Source organism: Choloepus didactylus, chromosome 27, assembly GCF_015220235.1.
Source record: "Choloepus didactylus isolate mChoDid1 chromosome 27, mChoDid1.pri, whole genome shotgun sequence".
Classification (NCBI taxonomy): Eukaryota; Metazoa; Chordata; class Mammalia; order Pilosa; family Megalonychidae; genus Choloepus; species Choloepus didactylus.
This window is the reverse complement of record NC_051333.1, coordinates 16,439,362-16,456,328: the sequence shown is the minus strand read 5'-3', so window position 1 is coordinate 16,456,328 and position 16,967 is coordinate 16,439,362. Positions and strand designations below refer to the sequence as shown.

Sequence of the window (16,967 nt, the reverse complement as noted above, 5' to 3'; positions counted from 1 at the left end):
CTTGCTGGGCAGCCCCATCAGGGTGCTCGAGCCTGGGAGCCCCAGCATCTGGAGTTGGAAGGAAGGGCAGTGGCCAGCAAGGTTTGCTTCTCCCCTTCCTAAAATCCTTCCTGTTGTGGTGGAACAGAGGAGCACCCAGCCCAGTAATAACAACAATAATACCGATAATACCTAATGCTCCTGGCACCTACTCCTGCCAGGCACTGTCCTAAGCGGTTTACATGTCTTGACTCATTGAATCCTGTCAGCAATCCCATAAGGCGGGTGCCTTTATTATCCCCTTTTACAGATGAGGCCATTGAGGCTCAGGGATGTGAATCACTTGCCAGGGTCCCACAGTGACAGCTCCAGGGTGGGGACCCAGGCAGCCTGGCTCCCGAGCAAATAACCATCACTGCGCCATGCTGCTTGTCGGCTTGAGTTTGAATTCTGGGCTCTGCATACAGACAGCCAGATTTAGGTCCATGCAGCCTCAGGCAGATGGCTTTACCTCTGTGTGCCTCAGTTTCTTTTATCTGCTGTTCCCTGACTCCTGGAGTGGTTGGAAAGAGCACTTAGACGGATGCAAGTAAAGTGCATTGCACAAAGCTGGAGGGTGGTGAGTGCTCTGAGCAACAGATGACGTCAGGGTTGATGCTGCCGTAGTGGCCATCAGTCTTTTTCGCAAGCTCAGGGGGCCCTGCTGGCGAGCAGGGCTTGAGCTCACAGTCCATCCTTCCCCTGTCCCCACACACATGCCTTTGGATGAACCAAGTCACCTCTGGAGTGGGGGCCAGAGAGAGAGCCCAGGCCACCTTCCCCACCAGCCGGCTGGACCGCCCCAGATGGCTGCCCCCATCCTCCGAGCAGGCAGTCGTGAGCGGGCCCCTTCATCGGCAGATGGGGTATGGGCGTTGGCAGTGGCGAGCTTCACGCCAAGCAAGGAACAGACTTGGAGCTGGGGTTTGGCACCACATACCTCAAATGTCAGCCCCTGGCCCCGCCCCAGTGAGCCTGGACAGGCCGAGCTTCAGGCCAGGGCTGTTCAGTCCCAAGCCCCCTTGCTGCCACTGTCACCCAGGAGACAGGGAGTTGAAACCAGCCAGGGTCTGTCTGGCCTTGCCAGGCCCAATGGGTTCCCTTTGGCCCAGCAAATAGGAGTTTTTGGCAGGCCTTGATTTTGTCACATTTAGAAGTTTGGCTTTTTATTTTCTTTATCAGTTTTTCTTTTTAATCTAAAAAGTAACAAATGCCCATTGTTAAACATTTAAACAATACATGGGTATAGTGGAAAAAGGAGAACTGCATTAAGTGAGAAAAGCAAGAATAATAGTGCATCTACTGGGACCCAATTTGTGTTCAGTAAGTACATCTGAAAGTACATACTTATATAAACTATATCCTAATATTATATATTCTGATGTAAAAAATATATACTGATATAAACAAACTTACGAGGAAAAAAGCAAATTGTGGCATCCTACTTAAGGCTAAAAAATTAAAAATTCTTAACTACATAAGTGACTTTGTGCATATACATTTGACACGTGTGTGCACATAATAATGGCTACCACATGTTGAGCCCCACTGTATACCAGATTTGGTGCCAAGTACTGAATGTGGATTATCTCATTGAATCTTTTCAACCTTTTGAGGTAGGCACTCTTATTTATCCCTATTTTATAGATGAAGAAATGAGCACAGAGAAATTAAGTGACTTGCCCAGGGTCACACAGCTGGGGACGGGGTAGAGTCAGGATTCAAGCCCAGGCCGACTGACTCCTGGGTGATCTTTCTGGAAAAGTGCTTGATGGGTACACCCTCATGCCAGGGCACAGAGAGAGGCAGAGAATGCATCTGGATCCAGAGCAAGTGGAAAATCCCCTGTGCAAACAAGAAACGCCTTGCATACATAGCACTGAATCCCTTTCATGGCTTATTTGATTTGTCACCCTTAATAAGATGATGCCAGTTGTCACTGCGTATCAGATCGAGTAGGGCCTTGCAGGCCAAGGTGGTGTGTTTAGATTTTATGCTGAAAGAGATAGGAAGCCATTAGAGGGTTCTGAGCAGAGGAGAGATATGATCTGGCTCAAGCTGCTGAGTGAAGAGCTGTAGGGCGGCGAGGGGGTGGGGGTGAGGGGGGCAGGAGCAGGGAGACCAGTGGAGAGGCTGCTGCCCCAGTCCAGGTGGGAGATGATGGTGACAGACCAGAGTGGAAAGTGAAGGTGGCCAGTCATTGCAGCCTGTCAGTGCTCCACTTATTATCCCCAGTGGAGGAGGGAAATCTGGGAGCTTTCAAACTGGTGGGCCTTTGTCAAGCTGTGGGAGCCAAAATGTGACTGTGGGCCACCTGTCTCCAAGTGGGAAGCAGTTTGAGACTTTCTGGTCCATGCTGCCGCTTGGCCCCAGCAGAGGGCACTGTGGAACAATGTCTGTAGGATATGAAGTCACTGTTCCTTCCTGGCTGTGCATTAATTGAAACCTGCAACCCCAGGGCCACCCAGATTGGCAGGGCAAAGCATCCAGTATCATTGCTTTTCATGATTTGTTTCAAGATTACCTGCTCGTGATGAAAAATTTGTTTGTTTATTAATTACCAGGGCCAGAACTAGGAACTCCCAACCATGACATCACCCCATTCCTTTCCCACGTGCCTTTGCCCAGGTCCTGTTTGGTGAGGGTGGGCTGAAAGCCTAGAGACAAAGTCATGACACGTCACTTTTGCTGCCTCCCATGTCTGTTGACTTAGGGTGAGCATGTTTTTCCAGTTAACACTGATCTTCCTGTAGTCTTTATCACTAAGTGTATTTTTGGTGCCTGAACAAGCCCCTCAGGTGAAGGATTTTTACCTTGCAGTGCTCTGGACCCCCTGCATGCCACTTGGTATGCTGGATCAGCCGTGCCTGGCCCAGGGCATGGCCTAGCCTGGCAGTCAGTCATCAGTGCATCGTGGATAGAAGTGTGAGCTTGTGTTGGCAAGGACGGGAAGCCACAAGGGTTCTCAGACAGGGCTAGCAAAGCCGAATTGTACAACCACTTGGAAAACTGTTCGGCAACTCAGTAAAACTGAAGGTTTGTATGCCTGGTGACTCAGCAGTTCCTCTCCTAGGTATAAACCAAAAAGAAAACGTGTTCATGTGCACCAAGAGGTGCTTTTATGAATGGTCATAACAGCCCTGTTCACAGTTATCAAGCAAGAGAAGCAATCCCAAGGCTCACCTACCAAAGAATAAAGTAAATTCACAGTACCATGGTCTAATCTCACATGTGGAGCGATAGGAGAAAGAAGCCAGATATGACAGAATACAGCCTGTGTGAAGCTCAAAAACAGGCAGAAATAAATTAAATTACAGTATTGGAAGTCAGGATAAGGTTACCTTTGGGGAGGAGAGTGGGGACACAAAGGGCCTTCTGGGAGCCGGAATGTTGTCTTCATGATATGGGTGGTAATTACCCAGGTGTTCACTTTGTGATAATTCCTTTAACTGTTCAGACCTGTTTTGTGTACTTTTCTCTTTGTGGTTTATACTTCATGGTAAAAAAAAAAAATACAAAGGAAAAAAAATCATGAGGTTGGAGAAGTCAAGCCTGGGTTGGTTGGAATCCTGGTTCAGCCATTTGTTAGCTTTGTGACTTTGGATAAGATACCTTACCTCTTTGAGCTTCAGTTCCTTCATCTGCAGGATAGAGATAATAAAACCTCCCTGAAAGGAACTGCACATAAAATTAGATAATTGCTGTAGTCTTTGGAAAACAATATGGGGCCTTTTTAAATGTGACTTATTAAAAAGGTATATCAGTTAGAAATTACTTGGGTTGCAAAACAACAGAAAACCTGAACAACCATAGCTGGAACAAATAGGGCGTTATTTTAATTATCTAACAAGAAGTCTGGAGGTAGGCAGCCTCAGGGATTGACTTCTCAGTGATTTTATTGACTCCTCACAATCACAGGATGGCTGGCACAGCTCTAAGCATCTCATCTTCACACTAGCATTCCTAGCAAGAAGGAATGGGCAGGTGGAAAATGGTTTTCCTTTAATTGAGGAGGAAAATCTGCCCTAGAAGTCCTCCTGAAGCAGAATTCCTCTCACATCTCGTTGCCTGGAAGTGGTCATACGGCCTTCTGGCTACGGGGAATACTTGGAAAGCAACATCTGGGGAAGGGGAATGAGATGGCTCTGATTGGCTTTGACTAGAGAATCTCAATCCTGGCTGTACATCAGAATCATTTAAAAATGTGCACATGTGTGTGTGTGTGCGCGCGCCTGTACTCTATCCCAGACCATCTGAATCAGAATCACTGATGGTGATTTTATCATTCATGAAATCAGGTTGAAAGCCACTGCTACAGTCCAAGATCAAAGATGGTTCTAATATCTGGGGTAGGCAGATCTTATATAAAAAGTTCATGATAACATATATCATATATCATATCATGTATTACAGTATTGGTATGATAACAGGAATTGTCATCTGAGTGCTCACTTTCTCTTGGATCCTGTTTTGTTCATTACATTTCTTACTACCTGACATAACCCATCTGCCCCACTAGTATGTCAGCTCCATGAGGATAGAAATCTTGGTCCTCTTCACTGTATCTAGAACAGAGCTGGCACATGGAAGGCCCTCAGTCAATATCTGTTGAACAAATGAAGGAAGGAATGAGCCAGGTGTGTTACATCTGTTGTCTCATTTAATCCTCCCAATGCCCCCTCGAGATTATGCTACTGTCACTGTACCCATTTCACAGAAAAAGAAACTAAGGCTCAGAGATACGAATTCGCTTGCTCAAGATCTCATATCTAGGAGGCAGAAGTTTGAGTCCCAGCTCAGAGCCAAGTTTTCTGATCTTAGAGCCCAAGCTTCCAACCATCATCCATGTCTCTTTGAGAATAGACAGTCCTGTTTTAGTTTCTAGGGCCGCTCTAACAGTACCACAGATTAGGTGGCTTAAAGCCACAATTTTATCGTCTCACAGTTCTGGAGGCTAGAAGTCCAAAATCAAGGTGTAAACAGGCCCTGTTCCCCTGGAAACCTGTAAAGGAGAACCTTCCTTGCCTCTTTTAGCTTCTGCTGTTGGCCGCTCTTGGCATGCCTTGGCTTGTATTTGCATCCCTCCAGTCTCTGCTTCCGTCTTCACGTGGGCTTCTTCCCTGTGTCTGTCCTCCTCTTTTAAGGACACCAGTCATATTGCAGTAGGGCCCACCCGAATTCAGGGTGATGTCATCTTACTTTGGATTCATCTGCAAAGACCCTGTTACTAAATAAGGTCACGGTCACAGGGATCTTTCTGGGTACACAGTTTAACCCATAACATGCTCTCATCCCTTCCTCCTAACCTTCCCTTGTCTCCCTCGAGCAGCTCATTACCCTGCGGGGCTCCATCCTGGAGGACGCCACACCCACAGCCACCAAGCATGGGACCGGGCGGGGCCTACCCCTGAAGGATGCCCTGGAGTACATCATTCCAGAGCTCAACATCCACTGCCTGCGGCTGGCTCTCAATACCCCCAAGGTGACAGAGCAGCTGCTGAAGCTCGACGAGCAAGGGGTGAGCCGGGACCTCAGGGTGGGAGAGGAGGACCCCACTCCTGGTACCTCTTACTGTCCTTTTTTGGGGGGAGGGTGTAGGGGGCAAGGAACAGAAACCCACTTAATTTAGTTTGAGAAATAGGAGGGTTCTACTATCAGATTCTTTAATATCAAATTTTAGGTATGCCAAGAGCGGGAATGTAACTCCATCGTGGGAGGAAAATGGCCTGGGGATGAGAAAGCCATCAGATCCCTTCTCCCCCGCCTTCCACCACACACCCCACTCCCCAACTTTCTTTTCTACTTTCTTCTTTCTTCACTGGCTCCCTCTGCTTCTCTGGTCACATGACAGACCGTGGCTCCTCCCACAGCTCCTAGAGTTGTTCTAGTTACAACCCCAGGCAGACTGGAGTCCCAAGAGAGCCTCTGATTGGCCCACAATAGGTCAAGGCTCCATCTGTGTCCAGTTCCCCAGGATCAGGGAATCAGATTACATAGAACCAACCTGGCTGTTGGGTGTCCACTCCCTTTGAAATGTGTTGACTATAAGCCCTGAGCCTTCCTGAGTTTCCTTTAGCAGAACCTCAGCCAGTCCCTGTGCACGTACTGCGGCAAGCCGGCCAAGGCAACAGTCCCTTTCACTTGAGAACTGCATCGCAGCCGCCCTCCAGAGGGGAGGAGGGCAGGTGGCATGGGCACCCTGTTGTGTCTCTGGAGTGGGAAGAGGGCAGCGGGACAACTGGGACCTGCCCCAGAGTCTTTTTCCCTTCCTCGCTGGCTGTGACTCTAAACTGCTGTGTGACTCGATGCCTCAGAAAGCCCCCTTTGTTCTGTTCCCTCTGGCATCTCTGCCTGGCCTGTCCTCCTTAAGCCGCTCTTGCCCCTGCAGCTCTGCCGGAAGCACAAGGTGGGCATCCTCTACTGCAAGGCCGGCCAGAGCTCCGAGGAGGAGATGTACAACAACGAGGAGGCAGGGCCAGCCTTTGAGGACTTCCTCTCCCTGATTGGCGAGAAGGTCTGCCTGAAGGGCTTCACCAAGTACGCTGCCCAGCTGGATGTCAAGAGTAAGTACAGTGGCAGCCTCCCCAGGGGCGGGTGGGGGGTTGCCAGTGAGATCTTGGTGAGCCTCCCTGCTCGTCCACCAGATGGGCAAACATTTAAAGGCCTGGCAGCACTAGGGCAAGGACGTTGGGTGGTGGGAGCTTTTGGCCACCTCTGATGGGAAGGCACATATGCACCCACTCTGGAAAACAGTCAGGCGTATTCTAGGAAAGTTTGAAGATACACCTACCCTGTGACAGCTGCTGCACTCCCAGACATACATGTCATGCACACATGTGCCAAGCGGTTACCTGACTATTCCAAACAGCAGAAACCTGCAGCGCGCCCAGTGACGATGACGAGCTGGGCTGTGGGCCCGTCCGGCCTGGATGAGGGCCACATGCTTCCTGTTGAGCATGGACAGCAAGTCTCAGAGGAGCACTTGCTGACTGATGCCTTTTACATCACATTCATTTAGAAAGCAAGCCAAACAATATATGGCTTAGGGGTTTGTTCTTATATAGTTAAACCTGAAAGAAGAACCAGAGAATGATAGTCGTGATGTTCAGGATAGTGGTTACCTCTCCAGGGAGAGGTGGCTCTGATGGGAAAGTGATACTCACATTCGAGTGTTGGCAGCAGTCTGTTTCTTAAAGTGGGTGGTAGGGCCGAGTATTAACTTGAGGTTCTCTATACGTATATGTGCATAGACATACATACATGTGATGTGTAGGATTGAGTGTTTCATGGTGGGTTGGGGATGGATGGATGACATCACGTGGCTGGGAGTGTCAGAGCTCCCTGTGGAGCGGACTGCTCACTGTCCTGGGGGGTGGGCTCTGGAGGGGTAAGTTGCTCAGGCTGGGAGTCAGAAGGCCTCAAGATGGAGCCCTGGCTCGATCGCTTCCTCTTCGCCTTCCCTCACTGCGTGTCAGTTTCCTTCTCTGGAAAATGGAAGCCCAGATGAGAGAACTCAGCCCGGAGAGAGGAGGTAGTCGGAAGGATAAGCATGTCATGCCAGTCGCTGGTTTTGTCATCTAAACAGGTGGATTTGCATCTCTCCTCTTCAGTTTCCTCCTCTGTAAAGTGAGGAAAATAACTGCTCTTACCTCAGGAGTGTGGTGAGGGTTCAGCCAAGCGATGGTGACCCCAGTGTACAGATGTGTCTGGCCTCCCTGTGCTCTGTGAGGGGGACAGGGCCAGCGGCATGGCGTGTAGCCTGCCGGGGCCTGGGAAGCCCTCAGCACATGTGAGCACTGTTCTCGTTGCTATTGACAATGGTATTTCCTTAATCACTAAAAGAACAGGACAATCAGAAAAGGGAATAGAATTGTTATCTCCCGTCTCAGACAGATGTCTGCTCCAGAGACTCAAGTTCCACCTCCCCAAAATGTAGTTGATAATCTCTTCCCCCTCCCTCTGGGTTGTTGTGTAGATCAACAAGCCTGCACAGTTTATGTCTAACAGAATTAGCTCTCAAATCAACATCAGTTGCTGCTGTATGGCTTCTGTGGAAGGGGCTTTGCTCGGAGACCTGAGGGAGCACAGTGCTCCTGTCCTGGTTGTCCCCGACCAGCAGACAGAGGTGGCCCCGGCTCCAGCAGCCGCCTGGATGTCAGCTGGCTCCAGGCCTGCCTCTGCCCCAGCTGACCATGGCTTCAGCGCCCCAGAACGGAGGCTCCACAAAACAGGGACTTCTCTGTCTGCTTTCCTGCTGTTTCCCCAGTGCCTGCCACGATTAAATAAAGCTGGGGAACCCGAAGGCCCAAAAGAGCCAAAGAGCGGGCTTCGAGGGGACAGTGAGACACCCTGGCATTCTAGGGAGCATGGTGTGTGGGTTCATTCATGCTTTCAGCAAAAACATCCTGGCCCTCCTCAGGGCTAGATTCCTGTGCACAGGGCATTTGCAGACTCTGCCCTCAAGAGCTCACCAGCAACTGGCCGCAAATGACTGATTACAGTTGATTATAGTTACAGAAAGTGTCAGGAAGGAGCAGTTCAAGATGATATAATCACATATTATGGGGAACCTGACCTTGTGAGGGGCTGGGAAGGCTTCCAAGAGAACATGACATTCAATCTGAGAGGGATGCGTTGGAATAAAAAAAGCAAAAAGGAAGCAAGAAAAGCTTTCCAGGCAAAGTAAGTAACACATGCAAAGGCCCCGAGGTCCAGAAGCATGGAAGATAAGGTTGGCAAGGCATGCAGGGTTTCCACCATGCAGGGCCTTTAGGGCTAGGTTGTTAACAATTAGGGATTTGGGTCTGTTGCCTGCAAGGAATTCAGAACCCTGAAGAGGCAGCATTAACTATAGTGAAGTCTCTAGAACCAGATGGCCTGGGTCATAATGATGTGACTTTGGGAGAGTCACTTCCTCTCTGTGCCTCATTTTCCCTTCTGAAGCATGGGGCCCAAAATATGGTTATAACACCCCCTCCCAATTAGAGGTGACCACTCTCCTGACTCATGATAATCATTTCCTTGCTTTTCTTCATAGTTCTGCTACCTGTGTATACGTCCCTAAACAAGATCATTTGTTGGGTGTGCTTTTGAACTTAAAATGTAATTGAATCATACAGTACGTGGTTTTTTTGTGTCTGGCATCTTTCACTCAACATTATATTGTGGGATGTACCCGTGCTATATCTGTAACTGATTCCTTTTCACAGGTGTATATTTTTCTGCAGTGTAAATTTGCCAGTTTGTTTATCCATTCTTTTGACTGACACTTGAAGATTCTTGTACCTGTCTGTATCCTTGGGCTCGTGGGCAGGATTTCTCTAGGCTGTGATCCTATGAGAGGAAGTGTGTGGTCATCAATTAAGCCTATCTTTAGGTTAATAGATATTGCTAAAAAGTGATTTACCACTTTACACACCTCACCAGCCACGTGAAGAGTTGCACTTACTCCACCTGCACGCCAACCCTTGGTTCTGTCAGACTTTAAAATTTTTACCAGTCTGGTAGGTGTATAATGAAAGGGTTTCTTTTTATCTAAATTTATTTCATTCTAAAGAATGGGTTTAAGAAAAAGCATCAAGTTAAAAATTAGCACAGATGGTATGTGGGATATGGCAAAAGCCCAGAGGTTTTAGAAATATGGCGCTGACTGGTGTTTCCGTTTCAGCTGACTCCACGGGAACGCACTCCCTCTACACGACGTACCAGGACTACGAGATCATGTTCCACGTTTCCACTCTGCTCCCTTATACCCCCAACAACAGGCAGCAGGTCAGTAGGGCCCAGGGTGGGGGACCTGAAATGATTTCCAGTTGAAGCACAGCCGAGCCCCAAGGCACTCCCCACCACCACCACTTGTCGGGTGGCTGCCTGCTGACACTGGCTTTCCTAGTACCGTCCTGTGGGTCATGAGGAGGCCCCTGGCCTCGGAGACCCCTCTGCACATGGTCACTTCACCAGGGCTTAGAGACGGCCAGGTGGGGTTTGATGCCGCCTTTTCTTACTGTTTCTTGGCCACCCTGCTTGTCTCTAGCCACCCAGCTCCCCTGAGGGTCTCTTGAGCCATCAGGAGTCCTAAGAGAAACGAGTGAATCAAACAACATTATTTTGGTTGAGTAACAGAAACCCAAACTAAATTGACTTAAGCAAAAAATGGGAGGGCTACGGGAGGGTTGGCTTTAGGAATGGCTGGATCCAGAAGTTCAAACAATGTTAGAAAAGCTCTGCTTTTCTCCATGGTGGCTTTACTCAGAGGTCAGTTTCTCCCCAAGCAGTGGTAGAGAAGCCCCTCAGCAGCCCTAGACTCATATCCCACCAGCTTAGCAATCCCAGGGAAAAGAGATATCCCTTCCCAGTTGTTATGGAACAGTTTCAGGGCTGAACCTCACTGGATCATTCACATGTGAGACCCTGAGCCAGTCCGGAAGGTGCGGACTGGCCGAGACTGAGGCACATGCCCTTTCCTTAAGAGGGTGAGCGGGGCCTGCCCACTACTGGCTAAACTCAAGTGGAAATTACATTGTTCTTATTTATACAAGTTATTGTGTTAGGCAAGTTTAGTCTTCATGTAACTGTTAAGGTGTCCCGACTTGAAACATGGAAAGAGATGAGGGAGGTGCATTCCCAAAGGGGAACCAGGATTTGGCTACCAGAAGTAAAGGGAAAGGCTGTTGGTAGGAAAAAATAGCAAACACCCACTGCAGAGAGACTGCCAGGCAGGGCACCCCAGCTCCTCTCCTCGGCAGCCCCTGTGGATCGGGCCTGGGGAACCCTCTTCCTGATTCCTCATTACCAAAAACCCCACAGATTGTTGACAGTTTAGTTAGTACGTATTTTTCCTAATCAGGACAGGTGACATTGGAGATTTTGTGGGTCAAAATATGATTAAAATTTGGTAATTTCATAAAGTTAACCTAATAGCATGCTATTCAGAGTTTGGGTCTCAGATTTAGACCAAGTTTGAGTTATTTCTTCACCACATCCTAGCTATGTGATCTCAGGTAAATGACTCTGCTTCTCTGAGTCCCATGTCCTCCTTTTGTAAAGTGGCAGAATGACAGCACCCAGGTCTCAGGGTCGTTGAGAAGGGCCCATGCGCTCCTGCCTGAAACCAGAGCACAGAGCACGGTAGGAGCTAACTACTCCTAGGTATTTGGAAAGCACAGTGGGGAGAAGCCTGGGTTTGGGAGTCAGTTGGAAGCGTGTTAGAACCCCGGTTCTTTCCTGCCATAACAGTGTGACTCACGGCAAATCGTTTGACCTCTCCTAGCCTAAGTTTTTTCTCTTCTGTGAAAGGGGGCAAGACAAGTTGATGTCTCATAGGGATGCGAAGATTCAATGAGATTGTGGGTATGAGATGTCTAGTACAGGGTTGACAGTGAATAGGCATTTCCTCTAGAATTTTCACTTAATCCAGTTTAAAATACTGATAAAGAACTAATACATCAGTTGTATAATTTTTACTGATTGGCGTTTGGATTTTGCACTGTGAGCCACCTCATTTAGAGCTGCAGGTGACTCAGGCCATCCGTGGATCTTGTGCTGCCAGTGTGGTTGGATGGCTTAACAGTTACATGAAGACTAAACTTGTGTACATAAAAACAGTCTCATTTCAGCCAGTACACAACAATGCCTAAATACATTGCCTGTGAAGATAACCAAGTCTTCCTCAGAGACCATGACGAGCAGGGCACAATTAGGAAGGATGGAGGAGAGAGAGGACAGGGCTCCCTTACAGCCCATTTGCAGCCACTGCTGCTGTCCCCGTCTCCAGCTCAAGTGCCGTGGAAAAGGGGCAGAGGCCTGGAGTTGGCACTGCCCACCATCTCTACCCTGACTCTTCCTGCTGTCCCTGAGTGAGGCTTTGAGCAAATCAAAGCCCGCCAGCCCATGGTCTCCTTCGGTAAATATTTACTGGGCACCTGCTGTGTGTCAGGTGCTGAGAGCAGTGAACAAAAACTGATAGAATCCTTTTTCTCATAGAACTGAACTATGGAGTTCAGTTCAGTGGAGAGAGACGAGAAACAAAGGGGGGAAATCGTTAAATGCAGGGTGTTGGTAAATGCTAAGTGATGGGAGCAGAAAGGCAAAGGATAGGGAGTATTGGGTGCTGGGGGTGGGGTGGGGGTAACTTGGGTAAGACAAGTCAGTGAAGGCCTCACAAAGAAGGTGACATTACAGCAAAGACCTGAAGTTGGGTATGTGGGGGAAGAATGTTCCAGGCCCTGGGGAGGCAATGTTTCAGGTGTGTTTGAGGAGAAACAGCAGGAAACATGTTTCTGGTGGAGGAGCGGTGAATGACGGGGAGAGTGGGAGGAGATAGCAAAGAGAGGTGATGGGGCAGATCTTATGGGGCCTCCTGGGCCTGGTGGGGACTTTGTCCTTTCCCCTGAGTGGGATGGAGCCACGGGAGGGCTCTGAGCAGGAGAGTGCTGAGACCTGACTCCGGTGTTCCCAGGCTCCCTCTGGCTCTGGGGGGTCTTGGGTAGGGCAGGAACAAGGGAGAAGTGGGGAGGCTGCTGCAGTGGTCCAGAAGGACATCCCCCCCCCCCGCCAGCCAACCTGTGACGCTCTCCTCTCCCCCGCTCTGTTGCCCCTTCACCAGCTGCTAAGGAAGCGGCACATAGGAAACGACATTGTGACCATCATCTTCCAGGAGCCTGGAGCACTGCCCTTCACCCCCAAGAACATCCGCTCGCACTTTCAGCACGTCTTCATCGTTGTCCGAGTCCACAGCCCCTGCACTGATAACATCTGCTACAGGTGTGCACTGCTACCCGGTGAAATGATCCAGGCGGTTGCTCCCTCACCCACCCCCACCATGCGCATCCCAGAAATTGCCACAAAGCTGGTTTCCAGCATCCAGGCAACCTGCAGAAAGAGAGCAGACAGCAGGCCCAGGTGGGCCACCTCCTGCGTGCTCGTGCGTCAGTAGCCGACCTCAGTCCGGACCTTGCCCCACCTGCTGAGAGAGTAATTCCCAACCAGAAAGAGGCATGTTGCCCCAATTTTGATAAAGAAACCATCAGGGATTTATATTTGCCTGGAATCTTTTGGTTGCAAGTGACAAAAAACCCACCTTAATCCAGCTTAAGACAAAAGGCAATTGTGTATGTAGGCTGACAAAATTGACAAGTTCAAGCATAACTGGATCTGCTCAGCCTTTCCTATAAGTTGCTTTGTTTTCTCGCAGCTCTAAGCTTAACATCTACCAGCTGCAAATCCAACAAAAAAGCTTTTCTTTCCCAAGAGGTGCATCATAAGCCCCAGGATTGAGGCTCGTGGACCTGACCAGAGTCACTTGCCCATCCTCAAGTCAGAACAACTGGCTGGGCCTTGGGCAACAGGCCACAGGGACTGAGAGGCAGAGGAGGGATTTCCCAGGGGAAAGTCAGATTAGAAGGGTGGAGGCAGGACAGAGAAAATCCACCAGTGGTACCCCCTCAGGACACAGGGTAGAGGCTTTTAGTTCACAAATTGATGAGTAACATAGCAACAGTTCTCACCCAGGGGAGCAGGTGGCTCCTAAAGGACAAACAGGGAGCACTCTGGGTGTGGGGTGGGAGGACGGATCTGTGGTCCTTTAACACCATCCGATCAGTGAGCAGGCCCATGCCAAGGTCAGCACCAATCCTGGAGCAGCATGTCGGACTCTCTGGGGAATGGTCTAGGTTGTGTTCTTTTTTGAAAATGGTTTCAAATTTAAAAGATACAAAAGGGTATTACAGATGAAAGTCTCCCTCCCATCCCTGAGCCCCAGCCACCCCGTTGCCCTCACAGAGGCACTCACTAGTGGCAGTTTCTTGTGAGCCTGCTAATTTATGCACATACAGGCAAATATATGGAAGTAGTCCATTTCCATCTTTTTAATATAAATGGTAGCACATCTGGTACACTGTTCTGCTTTTTCTTCTCTTCACAGTCTGTCTTTGAGATCTTTCCATATCAGAGCATCAGTTGCCTTTTCATTCTTTGTGACTGTGTAATGTTTCCTTGTGTGGATGCATCATAATTTCCCCCATCCCAATTGGTGGGCACTGGAGTTGTTTCATGTCACCTACTATTACAGTTCTCGCTGCAGTGAATAACCTTTTAATACTCTCGTTGTACTCGAGTCTAAGCATGCAGTTGTAGGAGATGCTGAACCAAAGGGTATGTGCATATGGCACTGGAAATCTTGGTAGAATTGCCAGATTCCACCAGTTTCTTCTCTCACCTGATTGTATGAGAGGATTTAAAACTCCTGCACAGGGAGGGTTTGGAGGGGATTGCAGTGCACAGTGCTCGCTGTTAAGAACCGCTGTGTTGAATGTGTTGCCCAGACGGCTGCGTAGAAGTGCCTCCATGTAGGCACCTACCCAGACTAAGCCCCCACCTCCCCCTGCCCATTTGTTCCCAGGACTTTCAGCAGCAGCTGCCGAGCACGTGTGCCTCTGGGCTGTGTGTGGGCCTGAGCTCACTGAGATGATGCCAGGGTTTAAAGGTGCATTGTTCCCCGGCAGCTGGAAGGTACCCCTGGTGAGGGAAGATGGGGATGATGCCTCTCTCTCTCTCTCTCTGTTTCTCTCTCTTGTCTCCCCTTCTCATAGGGCACCCAAGGGAGTTTGAGTGGGGTTGGAGGGGCCTCCCTGCCTCCTTCCCTCCCGCCCCTGGGTTATCACAGTAGCCTTGCAGCCAACCTCCCGCCCTCCGCTCTCATCCCTTCCTGGCCAGCCTCTGCCTGGCCTCCACAGTGATTTCCTTTTCTGATGCACAGATCTTTCTTGTTTCTTAAATTTAACATAAAATCTTACATTATGCAATATTTTAAACATTTTGAAAAGTACATAGAATAATGTAACAGACACCCATGTGCTTACCACCCAGAGTTAACAGATGTTAACATTTTGCCATATTTGCTTCAACTCTCTGTCTCTCTCTCTTAATTTTTTAAGAAATAAAATGTTAGAGCTACACCAAAGCTGTCCCCTCACCACCTCGCTTCCCCCTCCCTCTTTTCCCGCAGGCAGCTGCTCTCTGGACAAACCTGACCATGTCCCTCCCCTGTGGGAGTTCTTCATAGAACCCCAGGCCCCAACCTGACCCGAACTGACCTCTGGCCCCTCCATCCCTTGTGACCTCCCGCCATCCCTAGTGAATTCCAAATTGTCCTTCAAGATGAAACTTGTAAATGCCTCTGATATCCTCTGGGGTTACTCACCCCCTTCCATGCTGTTGCCAAACACATTTAAAACAACTTATTGACATGGCCATGGCCTCCCCAAGGCTAACTCCATGTCATGTTCACCTTCATATATCTGTCATGACACAGTGCTTGGCATATACTGAGCCCTAAAAACATTTTTGCCAAACATAGAAGGCACTGAATAAATAATTGTGGATGCTCTAGAAACACTTTGTGAGCTACAGTGATCAGGTGACCTTGAGGTCACACCATCTTCTCGTTGTGTAACAGAATTGTCCTCCTTTCTGGTTTCAAGTGTGTTGTTTCTCGGTGGCACACCAGCATCTCTGCAGCCTGTGGATGATTCAAACCCCAGTCCCTCCTGCTGGGGAAGCGAGAGACCAGCTGCTCTGATTGCACAAAAAACTTCAGTGGTTTACAATTTCATGATTCTTAAAATCATGAATCAGGACTATGGGAAAAGCCTAAATCTGTCGCTGCAGCAGCCAAGCGCTGAATGCAGAAAATTGCAAAGTGATTCACATTTATGAAAGCACAATCTGAACTCACTGTTAAGTAGAACGGAAGGATTGGTGAGGTCATCTCATCCGTCCCCCTGCCTGGGGGCCAGGCCAGGCCGACAAAATCTCCCACAAAAGTTCACCTTCCCAGATTGTTTGGCCTTTGAGGAATCTCTCCACTGGGAAATGCCTTTTTCTGTCAAACCTACACCCATTATACACAGGTAGAAATCTGTTTCTTCTTGGTCTGTTCAATTTTAATGATTGCTTTGGTCAGTGTTGAACACCTGTGCTGGGGCCAGGGTGGGACCTGCCCACGTCGCACTCCCGGGGCTGGAAAAGGGTCACGGGACAACGTGCAGTGGAGCTGGGAGAGGGGGTCTGGCCTGATCTGTGCTACACGGTCGCCTCCTCGCTGGTGTCCCCCAAATCCATTATGAGGCAGCCGTGGTGATCTGTGCGGATTGCCAATCGGATTGTCTTGCTCTGCTAGCTCCTGCCTCCTGTCATGGACCCGGCAAGGAGCAGATGGCCCCTCAAGGAGTTAACTGAAGGGAACTAATGCGCAGACTATTAATCAAGTGTAGGGAGGTTAAGGGAAAAGTAAGGCAAGGTGAGGCACTCAGGGACTAGCTACAGCAGGGAGCCCTTAGACTTGATGGGATAGGATGGGGGTTGGGGGGGGGTTCTGAAAGCTGATGAGAGCTACGGCCCTGGGTAAGGGCCTCATTCACAGAAGCTGCACCTGTGAGTAAATGACCACAGCTGCCGTCACAGCCAGCAGGGAGGAGTGGAGAGAAATAGACCCAAACCTCTCTCTTCCACCTCCCATCTCTTCCTGAGGTTTCCCATTGGCCAAACTCAACTGGCAGCTGGAGAACACAGGACCCTTCCGGGGCAGAAAATGGTGGAGAGTGAATCTGGAAGACAAGCAGTGCAAAGCCAGCCCAAATCATTAAATGGTTCCTTGCTCTTGTGAGAAGGGTGAAAATTGCTCACACACATCAAGGGCCCCGTGTGGTCTGTCGCCCCATGTCCTCACCAGCCACCTGTCCCCTCTCTGCACCTCCCTCTTTGGGCACTGGCCAGCCTGGCCTCTTTCCGCCCTGTGCCCGCTCTCTCCTAGTTGGGCTGCTGCACGGCCTGTGCCCTCTGCCCGAGTGCTCTCCGTCAGCTCTTCCCCCGGCTCCTGTTCACCCTTCCTGGCTCAGCTCAGCTGTCACCTCCTGAGAGAGGCCCCCCAGATTCCCCATGTCCAAACCAGA

General features: G+C 49.5%; 1 protein-coding gene across 5 annotated transcripts in view; it reads left to right on the top strand.

Annotated features, from left to right (window-relative positions):
• Positions 1–16,967, top strand: part of SIPA1L3 (signal induced proliferation associated 1 like 3) — a 245,329-nt gene that overhangs the window by 149,218 nt on the left and 79,144 nt on the right. For 4 of the 5 annotated variants that reach the window (XM_037818889.1, XM_037818886.1, XM_037818887.1 and 1 more), the window contains 4 exons: positions 5,348–5,536; positions 6,407–6,581; positions 9,686–9,789; positions 12,623–12,780. In XM_037818889.1, the coding sequence (XP_037674817.1) occupies positions 5,348–5,536; positions 6,407–6,581; positions 9,686–9,789; positions 12,623–12,780 (626 nt within the window). The remainder of the gene's footprint in view (positions 1–5,347; positions 5,537–6,406; positions 6,582–9,685; positions 9,790–12,622; positions 12,781–16,967) is intronic. The other variant, XM_037818891.1, reaches the window with a different exon arrangement.